The 12,272-nt window shown below is 40.3% G+C and overlaps 1 protein-coding gene and 1 long non-coding RNA gene across 5 annotated transcripts; one reads left to right on the plus strand and one right to left on the minus strand.

Moving 5' to 3' along the window:
- Window positions 1-1,357: 1,357 nt before the first annotated feature.
- Window positions 1,358-9,852, minus strand: LOC112239377. Of its 4 annotated transcripts, none has more exons than XM_042312575.1 (6): window positions 9,832-9,852; window positions 5,603-5,628; window positions 5,471-5,493; window positions 4,276-4,423; window positions 3,911-4,081; window positions 1,358-2,315 (listed from the first exon to the last, which is right to left on the minus strand). In XM_042312575.1, exons 2-6 carry the CDS (start codon window positions 5,612-5,614, stop codon window positions 1,749-1,751), a joined length of 921 nt encoding a protein of 306 aa, XP_042168509.1. In that variant the 5' UTR covers window positions 5,615-5,628; window positions 9,832-9,852; the 3' UTR covers window positions 1,358-1,748. The 4 variants fall into 4 exon arrangements, with proteins under 4 accessions (XP_042168509.1, XP_042168510.1, XP_042168508.1 ...); XM_042312576.1 differs by lacking the exon at window positions 9,832-9,852 and adding an exon at window positions 5,847-6,233; XM_042312574.1 differs by lacking the exon at window positions 9,832-9,852 and adding an exon at window positions 5,738-6,233 and having other exon boundaries at window positions 1,359-2,315.
- Window positions 9,853-10,235: 383 nt separating this feature from the next.
- On the plus strand, window positions 10,236-11,369 carry LOC121842819. Its single transcript, XR_006081327.1, has 2 exons — window positions 10,236-10,866; window positions 11,204-11,369. It is a non-coding gene; the product is annotated as an uncharacterized LOC121842819 (long non-coding RNA).
- The last annotated feature ends 903 nt before the right edge of the window (window positions 11,370-12,272 follow it).

The raw sequence follows: 12,272 nt of genomic DNA on the forward strand, positions 1-12,272 counted from the left end.
GAACAAGGTTCTACTAAGCTATATGGAATTGTTTTAAGGAGGTCATACCAAGGATCATTTAGCGATTTGATTTTGAATTTCAAGACTGCTTGAAGTATATACTTTTTAATACTTTTTTTTAATCAAACATTTTTTGGCATTACTGCTATAAACCCATACAAATGCATTGAATAACAGATTAACAACATGGAACAACAGATAGTCCCCCAAAACAATAAAAAGGAATTTGTCCTGAAGTTTCTGTCCTACATCTGAGACATATCAGAAAGATCAGAAAAAATACGTTTATTTATTTTTTTTTTTTTTTACATGTATTTCACCCCTCCTTTTTGGCACAAAACAGTCTAAGCCCTGTAAGCTGTGGGAGAAGGGGATCTTTTTTTTGTATAGTTGCTGTCTAGCCTGCAGAACTTTACGTTCGTTTTGTATTTTGTTGTTTTTCGGTGTTCATTTGAACTAAAGTAAGATGTTCGCCTACCACGCTGCACCTTGGTCTCCTCATTCAAACGACGAGCGTAACACACTTTAGAAAAAGACATGGAGGCAAAGGCACTTTTTACGTTGTCAATAAAACAAAAGGGGGCCGCTTCTCCTTAGAACCATCTATTGTGTTCCACAATATATAGGTTTGATTTCATTTGACAGAAATGTTGGTTAGACTATTCTTATAATACCACTTATACCAGCGTAACAAAGTAATTGGATACCATGATACACATGGATATGTTGTACTATCTGTGTTAATACTTTCAACCTAAGTTAGAGACTTTTTAGGAGGAACTGATGTGGTTTTCCAGAACGGTCAATGCGATTTTGACACCCTGGGCGAGCCTGGAAATGCAGCTCTTTGCCTTCTCAAAGGTTACTGAAATGTGTTCCTCTGCATGTGTATGGCACCTCCATTTCTCATTCTGTTCAACTAATGCATCGCATTAGTTTTCTATTTGGGTTTCTGCCCTGATGTGAACCAAATGCCCCTCTTGAGCGGATGGCGAATGTGTAGTCTGCTCAGAATAGGGTTCGGCTAAGCTCTATGGAATTGTTTTAAGAAGGCCATACCAAGGATAATTTAGCTATTTGATTTGGAATTTTAAGACCACTTGAAGTATAAAAAAATATATATAAAATTATTTGGCTTTACTGCTAATAGCCCATACAAATGCATTGAAAAACATATTCACTACAATGGGGCGGCAGGGTACACAGCAAATGCAGAGCCAGAGCCCGGACAAAAAGTAAACAACCAAACACAAAGACCAAACCAAAAAGTAAAACAACTGTATTTCCAAGGTGGCTGCTTTTTATGTCTGTTATTTATTAGTGGTAATAATTGTATTGTTTGTCCGAGCTGTAATTCACAACTCTAAGTGACAGAAACCATTTACTTGTGCATTATGACTATGGCACAGTTGCCTTAATCACAGTTGAGTGATTAAAGAACACCATTGTTCTTGTAGTTTCAGAGGAAACTTCCAAGTCAAACACAGCAAAAACACCATGTATAAATCCTGTGTGAAACAAAACCTAAATGTTCAAAAGCATTTTCTGTCATTTTTCTAAGACATTTTCTCTTGTTTAGTGTACAAAACTCATATTGCTGCAGACATCCTGATCACATAATAGAAGTTTACACAGTCACAGCTTGCAGTTGGTTTGAAAATGACGGCCAAATGCACACTGTTCAGAGGTGCTAAGTAGACCTATGCCATAAGACTCTGTCCCAAAGCTATTTCTGCCATATTTCTAAATCAGGTTTTCCGTTTGTAGTAGATTCCCAAAATCATGTTGCTCCTGACATCCTCATCATTGAAAATAAGGTTACTCAGGCACTCCGTTTCGGCACAGTTTCCGTAGGGAAAGTCATTTCTGTCCGTCTCAGGATTTGAGAGAGAGAAAAGATCCCCACAGTTATTGCACGGCCTTCGGTCTTCATAACAATTGGTCTGGTGATTCCTGTAGAATGCTCTGCATTTTACGGTGCCAGGGAAGCTGATACCGTTTCCCTGTTCATCATGTCTGAATGACAACACTGCATAAGACACATAGTCATGCCACACGTTTAGACAAGACTGATTGATCATAATTCTCTTTGCTCTCTCCCCTCTGCAGGACAGGGATGCTCCATAGTACTTCACTGGTCTGAGGGCTCCAGGGGTTTCGTTGTAGCACACAGCTATGACAGTAGCCTCCAGAGTGTAGTAGTTGGTGTAGTTACTCTCGCCTTTTATTTTGGGGGGCAATTTCAATGCTCCCAGGAAACTTAGAAGATGTTCTTGTATTTTATATTCGTCCCCATGACCACAAAGCCTGACAGCCTGAAAACAAACGAAGTGAAACATGCTCAGTTCACAATTCCTGACATTTAATCCTGGTAAAAATTCCCTGTCTTAGGTCAGTTAGGATCACCTCTTTATTTTAAGAATGTGAAATGTCAGAGTAATAGTAAAGAGGATGATTTATTTCAGCTTTATTTCTTTCATCACATTCCCAGTGGGTCAGAAGTTCACATACACTCAATTAGTATTTGGTAGCATTGCCTTTAAATTGTTTAACTTGGGTCAAACGTTTTGGGTATCCTTCCACAAGCTTCCCACAATATGTTGGGTGAATTTTGGCCCATTCCTCCTGACAGAGCTGGTGTAACTGAGTCAGGTTTGTAGGCCTCCTTGCTCGCACACCTTTTTTCAGTTCTGCCCACACATTTTCTATGAGATTAAGGTCAGGGCTTTGTGACGGCTACTCCAATACCTTGACTTTGTTGTCTTTAAGCCATTTGACCACAACTTCGGAAGCAAGATTGTGGTCATTGTCCATTTGGAAGACCCATTTGCGACCAAGCTTTAACTTCCTGACCGATGTCTTGAGATGTTGTTTCAATATATCCACATAATTTTCTTTCCTCATGATGCCAGTCCCAGTCCCTCCTGCAGCAAAGCACCCACACAACATGATGCTGCCACCCCTGTGCTTCACGGTTGGGATGGTGTTCTTCTTGCAAGCCTCCCCCTTTTTCCTCCAAACATAACGATGGTCATTATGGCCAAACAGTTCTATTTTTATTTCATCAGACCAGAGGACATTTCTCCAAAAAGTACGATCTTTGTCCCCATGTGCAGTTGCAAACCGTAGTCAGGCTTTTTTATGCCGGTTTTGGAGCAGTGGCTTCTTTCTTGCTGAGCGGCCTTTCAGGTTATGTCAATATTGGACTCGTTTTACTGTGGATTGAGATACTTTTCTACCTGTTTCCTCCAGCATCTTCACAAGGTCCTTTGCTGTTGTTCTGGGATTGATTTCCACTTTTCGCACCAAAGAACATTCATCTCTAGGAGACAGAACGCATCTCCTTCCTGAGCAGTATGATGGCTGCGTGGTCCCATGGTGTTTATACTTGCATACTAATGTTTGTACAAATGAACGTGGTACCTTCAGGCATTTGGAAATTGCTCCCAAGGATGAACCAGACTTGTGGAGGTCTCAACATTTTTTTCGGAGGTCTTGGCTGATTTCTTTTGATTTTCCCATGATGTCAAGCAAAGAGGCACTGAGTTTGAACGTAGGCCTTGAAATACATCCACAGGTACACTTCTGAAGCCATGACATAATTTTCTGGAATTTTCCATGCTGTTTAAAGGCACAGTCAACTTAGTGTGTAAACTTCTGATGTCAGAATGTAAACTTCTGACCTACTGGAATTGTGATACAGTGAATTATAAGTTAAATAATCTGTCTGTAAACAATGTTTGGAACAATTACTTGTGTCATGCACACAGTAGATGTCCTAACCGACTTGCCAAAACTATAGTTCGTTAACAACAAATTTATGGAGTGGTTGAAAAACGAGTTTTAATGACTCCAACCTAAGTGTATGTAAACTTCCGACTTCAACTGTACATTCCATTTACACACTTACCAAAGTCAGAAGAATGGAAAATGGAGTCTGACAGGGTGGAGACATGTAATTGTGGAATGCCATTTGAAATGTTGTTTCTAATTTGTCCTTCACCGCTTGAGACTCAAAGAAGGCATTTGGAAGAAGACGGGCCTCATGAATGTGACCTAAGAAAAAGATGCTGTGAAGCAACTTTTAACAGACATTAATAATTAATAACATAATTAATGAACAATGTATAACATAACAAGATCAATTAATAATGGTTTGTTCTGGAAACAATTCATTTGTAACCTGATGAAATGTATAGTAAACCAAAAATGTGCTAAATGTGTGAGAATGTATTTTAGGCATTTGATTAGTGTATTTAATTAGGCGATGTGTACCTTTTCCACGTAATCTTCTATTCTGTCAACTCCCTCCCACAGGGAACTATTCCAAAACTTTATAACCTGTCCAATAAATGCTGTTCCTGATGACTTTAAGCTTTCTTCATTTATTTTCCTCCGTTTCAGATATGTAGCTGTTGGTTTCCTAAAAGTGGTATTGTAAAGTTTAATAAAGATCACGTACAGTAAGTAATGATTGTATTTTAAATGCTGTTCAAACCCAATTCAAGCAGCCCTACTCCGTTTGAGCTGTTATCCCATTTCCCCTCATAATGAGAAGGTAAGTTGTGTTTCTTTATTTTACACTGTCTTCTTTGTTCTCTTCAGCACACAAATTGGCATTGTTTGTTATAGTTGACAATTGAACTTTATTACAATAATTTGAAAAACAGCTTAACACAAATTAAATACTAAATTCTACAGCACAATAACCTAAAAAAATTGCATTTTACTCTGGAAATACATCTGAATGTTAACTACTTCTGAACACCTTAAAGGGAATGTTCAGCATAATTACATTTTTAGATAGTTTGTTTTCTTAGCTTGAATGCAATATGTGAATAAGAACTAACTGTAATCCACAATTTGGTTTCAATTAACTAGCCACTGCTAACAAGTGACAGTTGGCACTACTTTCAAGTCAACCTCTCATGGGTATCAACTACCATGCTAGTCGATACCCATAGACTCCCAGTTGGCGAAACAACCTCTAACTTCCTTCATACTAGATGGACACAGAGACATAAACACTATATCTCCAAGTTCATCTGACTCTGGGGAAGTAGATAAAGGGCCTCATTGCCAAAATGCCTAGTATCCCATTAAATCATGCCATAATCATTGCAAAATAATGTAAAACCAAGTCATTGAGTGACAATCAATTTAAGAGATGATCTGGACATGACATTTAAAACATACGGAAAGGGGTAAAGGGAGGTATTTTATTTTTTGGTCCTAAAATACTTATTAGCATTAGTTGTAACTGGCTAGTTAATGAAATAAAAGTGTAGATTGCAATCTGCCCTTGTCCATAGACTGCTTTCAAGATAAGGAAACACATTTGCTGAACCAACTATTTTAATAATATCTACAAATATCTCACAAATGCTAAAATCATAGCATATATGTATAGATGTATATATTAGTCTATATTTATCTTGCACTATCATAAGTGATCACAATTGACACTAACCTTTTTTTAGGTGGTACCTGCCTCTGTAAATAGAAAAATGAATCTTTAACAACTTAATGTAATATTAACATGGTATTAATAGTAATATTAAGATGATTCATATTGTGATTTGTATTATTGATTTCTACTTACGGAGCTGCTCATGATTGCCGTGGGTGCTGAAACCAAGCAAATGAATGACTGGGAGTTAAAATGTTTTAGGGCGGGGCACAGAAAAGAAGAGAAGGAAGAAGTAACATCCATATAGATTTTAACATGTTAACTTACTCAGCTGCAGTTATGTTTTTCTGTTGGATATTAAATCGATAGGCAAAATGACATTTTGACGTGGATCCGGAAAGCTAGTAGCTATTTTGTGCATGTTACGCCTTCATACCTTAGTGCAGTGCTCACTGACAAGTAGTATCTGGGTTATTGTTGTCTGGGTTATTACAGTAACCCAGACACGTCACAGGGCTATAAAGCTGAAACATGCCCTTACAACTATGGTAGTGAGAGGAAGTTGAGTCGTGCATGGGAGAGGAGGGAAGTAGGTGAAACTGGGCCCACATTCTGATAATATTCTCATCGATGAAGCATCTGATCTTAATACATTTTTCTGTTCCCAAAAATATTATTTTATTTTTAAAAATTATAGGGGCGGTGTGAGGTCCAAAAAGGTGGTTTGGTGCCTGAGGGAAACACCATACCATAGAGGGTTACCAGTATGTGCAACCAGAGGGAAAAAACTATAGACCACCTTTACTAAACACACAGAGACATCTACAAAGCTCTCACTTGCCCTCCATTTGGCAAATCTGACCATAATTATATCCTCCTGATTCCTGCTTACAAGCAAAAACTAAAGCAGGAACCACCAGTGACTCGGTTAATAAAAAAGTGGTCAGCTACAGGACTGTTTAATTGCACAGACTGGAATATGTTCCGGGATTCTTCCGATGGCATTGAGGAGTACATCACATCAGTCATTGGCTTCATCAATAACTGCATCGATGATGTCGTCCCCATAGTGACTGTACGTACATGTAATGGATGTGAAACGGCTAGCATAGTTAGCGGTGGTGCACGCTAAATAGCGTTTCAATCGGTGACGTCACTTGCTCTGAGACCTTGAAGTAGTAGTTCCCCTTGCTCAGCAAGGGCCGCGGCTTTTGTGGAGCGATGGGTAACGATGCTTCATGGGTGTCAGTTGTTGATGTGTGCAGAGGGTCCCTGGTTCACGCCCAGGAACCCTGGGCGAGGGGACGGTCTAAAGTTGTACTGTAACATACATACCCCAACCAGAAGCCATGATTTTACAGGTAACATCCACACTGAGCTAAAGTGTAGAGCTGCTGCTTTCAAGGAGCAGGACTCTCAATCCGGAAGCATAAGAAATCCTGCTATGCCCTCCGACGAACCATCAAACAGGCAAAGCGTCAATACTGGACTGAGATTGAATCGTACTACACCGGCTCCAACGCTCTTCGGATGTGGCAGGGCTTGCAAACTATTACAGACTACACAGGGAAGCACAGTCACAAGCTGCCCAGTGACACGAGCCTACCAGATGAGCTAAATGTTCGCATAGAGGCAAGAAACACTGAAACATGCATGAGAGCATCAGCAGTTCCGGACGACTGTGTGATCAAGCTCTCTGTAGCCTACGCGAGTAAGACCTTTAAACAGGTCAACATTCACAAGGCCGCTGGGCCAGATGGATTACCAGAACGTGTACTCCGAGCATGCGCTGACCAACTGGCAAGTGTCTTCACTGACATTTTCAACCTTTCCCTGATTGAGTCTGTCATACCAACATGTTTCAAGCAGACCACCATAGTCCCCGTGCCCAAGAACACTAAGGTAACCTGCCTAAATGACTACAGTGCTTTGAAAGGCTGGTCATGGCTGGTCATCAACACCATTATCCCAGAAACCCTGGACACCCTCCAATTTGCATACCGCCCCAGCAGATCCACAGATGATGCAATATCTATTGCACTCCACACTGCCCTTTCCCACCTGGACAAAAGGAACACCTATGTGAGAATGCTATTCATTGACTACAGCTCAGCATTCAACACCATAGTGCCCTCAAAGCTCATCACTAAGCTAAGGACCCTGGGACTAAACACCTCCCTCTGCAACTGGATCCTAGACTTCCTGACTGGCCGCCCCCAGATGATAAGGGTAGGTAACAACACATCCAGCACTCTGATCTTCAACACTGGGACCTCTCAGGGGTGCGTGCTCAGTCCGCCAAGTCTAGGTCCAAAAAGCTTCCAGAATTAGACTGCCAGTCTCATCTCACCTACTGGTACAGGGCTCATATTGAATTTGGAGAGATACCAAGTGGAGAAGATACTGCCATCTGTTGGTGTACAATTAAAACACAGAGCAGTACAGAGCTGATGAAACTGGGTTTATTCTTAAATAAGAACTGAACAAAAGAAAACAGAGCAAATGTAACGAAGCGGGGAGGAGCCTACCTGGATTTGTCCAATAAACTCGTTTGTGTTTTCCTTTTGGAGGAATGTTTTGCAACAGACGAAACGTTTTGCAACAGAATCGGCATAATGATTACATCCCTAATGTCCCTGGTGCAAGGTTTACTCGATGGCTGCTGGTTAATGTTGCCCCTGATATTGTTTTCATAAACTGCTTGTAATTAATATTTTTATTCACACACGTGGTTAGTCGCTTTGACTTTGCAACTTGGCCAGATAGTGTCGACCCTTCCTTCTGTCGAAAATAGCAATATTATTAGTTTACAAACACTCAAGTACTTTAATAAAAATGTAATAATAATTTCAGTGGATTCTGTAAGTCTATATGCCACCCTAAGTTTATTGGCTAGCTAGACACACATGCTGTGATGGAATAGGTTATGTAGTTTAGTTATAAGTTGCATGACACTACACTACCACTTCCACAATCAATCGCCAGGTGGCAGCACCAACTGGTCAGGTGCTGTGCTCTGCCAGGAATCCTTGATTATGCACATGGGTAGGTGATCAACCAGTGTGCCAGTTCTCAGAGCTGTGAGGCTGCTGGAGTTTGAGGTACATGTGGGCCTTTGGTTTTGGATTGAATGTTTTGGTTTTGGGCCTTTTGTAGTACATTTTTTGTGTGGTGCCCAAAATTATTGGATCCTTTGATAAAGATGAGCAAAAAATACTGTATAAAAACAAATACAAATACTGAGCTATATTGTATGCTCAACATTTTAAAAAACAAAAACATTTTATATTAACAAATTCTCAGAGAAAGAGATTTTGTTAAACAAGTAATAAAACAAATCTCAAAAGGATAGCAATGATTTTTTAATTTTTAAAAACATTTTTTATTTCACCTTTATTTAACCAGGTAGGCTAGTTGAGAACAAGTTCTCATTTACAACTGCGACCTGGCCAAGATAAAGCATAGCAGTGTGAGCAGACAACACAGAGTTACACATGGAATAAACAATTAACAAGTCAATAACACAGTAGAAAACAAAGGGGGAGTCTATTGGATCCCCTGTTTTCAATACTCCAGCACCCTCTCCATGCTAGGATAACAACATTGAGACTTTTTCTAGAATGTTTTATGAGATTGAAGAACAAATCGGGAGGGATCTTAGACCATTCCTCCATTCAGAATCATTAACAGATCCTTGATATCATTTGTCTGTACTTTGTCTGCACTCTTCAATTCAGACCACAGGTTTTCAATGAGGTTTAAGTCCGGAGACTGAGATGTCTATTGCAAAATGTAGATTTTATGGTCAGTTAACTGACTATTTCCTTTGTGGATTTTGATGTGTGCTTGTGGTTATTGTCTTGCTGGAAGATCTACTTGCGGCCAAGTTTCAGGCTTCTGGCAGAGTATACAGTACAACAGGTATAGACCTTACAGTGAAATGTGAAATGTTTACTTACAAGCCCTAACCAACAGTCATTTTTTAAATAAAAAAATAGGTATTAGATTAACAATAGACAAGTAAAGAAATACAAAAACAGTAAAATGACAGTGAAAATAACAGTAGCGAGGCTATATACTGGTGGTACCGGTACAGACTCAATGTGGGGGGGCGCCGGTTAGTCGAGCTAATTGAGGTAATATGTACATATAGGTATTGTTAAAGTGACTATGCATAGATGATAAACAGAGAGCAGCATCAGCATAAAAGAGGTGGGTGGAGGGTGGCGGGTGGCGGGACACAATGCAGATAGTCCAGGTAGCCAATGTGTGGGGGCACCGGTTAGTCGGGCTAATTGAGGTAATATGTACATGAATGTATAGTTAAAGTGACTATGCATAGATGAGAAAGAGAGACTAGCAGCAGTGTAAACAGTGTAAACGGGACACAATGCAAATAGTCCGGGTAGCCATTTGATTACCTGTTCAGGAGTCTTATGGCTTGGGGGTAAAAGCTGTTGAGAAGCCTTTTGGACCTAGACTTGGCGCTCTGGTACCGCCTGCAGTAGCAGAGAGAACAGTCTATGACTGGGGTGGCTGGGGTCTTTGACAATTGCACAGTAAAACTCTTGAGGATGACCAGAAAGAGCCATCTTCGTACTGCCATTTTAGTGTTCTGTGGATCCATGGTTGGTCTACATTTGTATATTTTATTTTTTAATAGAAAAATCAAGTTACATTGCTACATCAAACATGTTTTTTTAATTTATTTAACTAGGCAAGTCAGTTAAGAACAAATTCTTATTTTCAATGACAGCCTAGGAACAGTGGGTTAACTGCCTGTTCAGGGGCAGAATGACAATTTGTACCTTGTCAGCTCGGGGGTTTGAACTTGCAACGCTCTAACCACTAGGCTACCCTGCCGCCCCATGTCTAACAAAACAAAACACAGGTATTAACAAGAAAATACTCAGACATACAAACAATACAAGAAAACACAGATATGATCAATATCCACAAATGTGGATATCATAGAATTACATGGCTACATCTCATGTAAAATTTTAAAGTGCACTTCCTTAAAGTGCACTTCCTTAGTTTGTTATACAATATTTGTAAGGCCTTAACCGTTCATTTTTCCAGACAATGTCAGGAATAAGCATGTTCCAGAAAAATGTTCCTCTCGGAAAAGGTCAATTTAGGTCTATATTCTCTTGAAATGAAGATGTCACTGAAATTGCTGGAGCCGGTGAGTTGTCAAGAGAGCGGGAATAAAACGCAAGATGCAGCTCTACCGCCCTCTAGTGTTCAATATTCTTCATCTGAAGGAAAGGTGGAGGGAGCGGAACCATAAATAATGTAGTACACGTGCAGTATGTGACTGATGCTCCACTCCACGCTCCAAGTGATGTGAATGGGCACCTACTGATTCGTCTTTTTCTACCGAATATACATTTTAGTCAGTTGGTTGCACAAATTCCATTATACTTTTCAGCGGACTAAACATTCCAGAACAGGTAAATGCCCGTTTTTGCTAACATGACATTTCAACCAGCTTAAGCTACAGATAATCAATAAAGTTATCGATTAAGATGAAGTAAAACGGAAGGGAAATTATTTGTATTGGAAAATGTTTTCAGGAACTGAATGTCCGCTTGAGGTCTCACTTTTGAGAGAGAGCGAGCGAGCGAGAAAGAGAGAGAGAAAGGGAGATAGAGAACACTGGTGTATAGAGAGCAGGAACTGGGAGTAAGAGTAGGGTGGAATTCACACGGAATATTCAGCTGTACATTTCGTTGGATATATGTTTTCATAATAATTATTGCGACGTGGACACTGTTTCTCTTGTCTCAGATGTGATCGTGTTTCCATCACATCACTGCCCCCGGTGTCCAGTGAGTGACAACTACAGTGGATATTATTTAACTCCGCTAGAACAGCCGCCAGTCAGCCTTCACTTTCGAGGTTTTGGAGTCGACCAATTAATTGAATTGGAAAATACATTCCCAAAATGGCTACGGATCAAGAAAAGAATAAACAGCGTATGATAAAGCTGTTGGAGAGACCGGGGAACGGGAGCTGTGTGGATTGCGGAGCTGCAGGTACAGTCTAGGCTACTATGGTCGCATCAATGTCTCAAGTATGTCAGGTCAGGTGGCGCGCGCGATCCTCCAGACAGGTAGGCTATGAACAAGGTCGTTGCGTTTCATCACGCAAGCAGCGCTACACTCTCGCATTAGACAATGGATTATTTAATCACAGACCATATACCATCAATTTGCGGGTAGGTCAATATAGGAATAATCTGTCTTGATGGTGTACATGTGCTTTGATTTGGGTGATTGGAGACTCTAGCGATCATGTTCACTGCACAGCCTGGTCTCAGAGGATTTCGTATTATTCTGTATGTAAATCTGAGACGCTGTCATGCAAGTACAGTAGACTACTGTAGTGCTCAGTTGTTTTCAGTTATCAGAGTTATCAGTGTCTGTTTACACTCTACTGAAGTCAAACTGGTGTCATTGCATAACAATAGAGTGAAATCTGGTGAAGATTTAAATGTTTGTATCAGAGAGAGAGATTGAGATCAAGAGAGAGAGCAAGAGACTGGAACCTTGAGCGAGTGACAGACAGACAGACAGACAGACAGACAGACAGACAGACAGACAGACAGACAGACAGACAGACAGACAGACAGACAGACAGACAGACAGACAGACAGACAGACAGACAGACAGACAGACAGGCTGACTGACTGACAGAATAACATCATATTTTGGGATTTAGGCTTAATTCCCTGAGTGTTCCCCAGGCTCTCTCTCTCTCCCTGGCACACTGCCCATCTGACCAATGCCAGTCTATAGCTTTATCTACCTCAACAGAGTGAGACCTGCATCTAATCCTAATGTAGGTTGTAATACAG

This window comes from Oncorhynchus tshawytscha, unplaced genomic scaffold (genome assembly GCF_018296145.1).
Source record: "Oncorhynchus tshawytscha isolate Ot180627B unplaced genomic scaffold, Otsh_v2.0 Un_contig_10661_pilon_pilon, whole genome shotgun sequence".
Taxonomy (NCBI): Eukaryota; Metazoa; Chordata; class Actinopteri; order Salmoniformes; family Salmonidae; genus Oncorhynchus; species Oncorhynchus tshawytscha.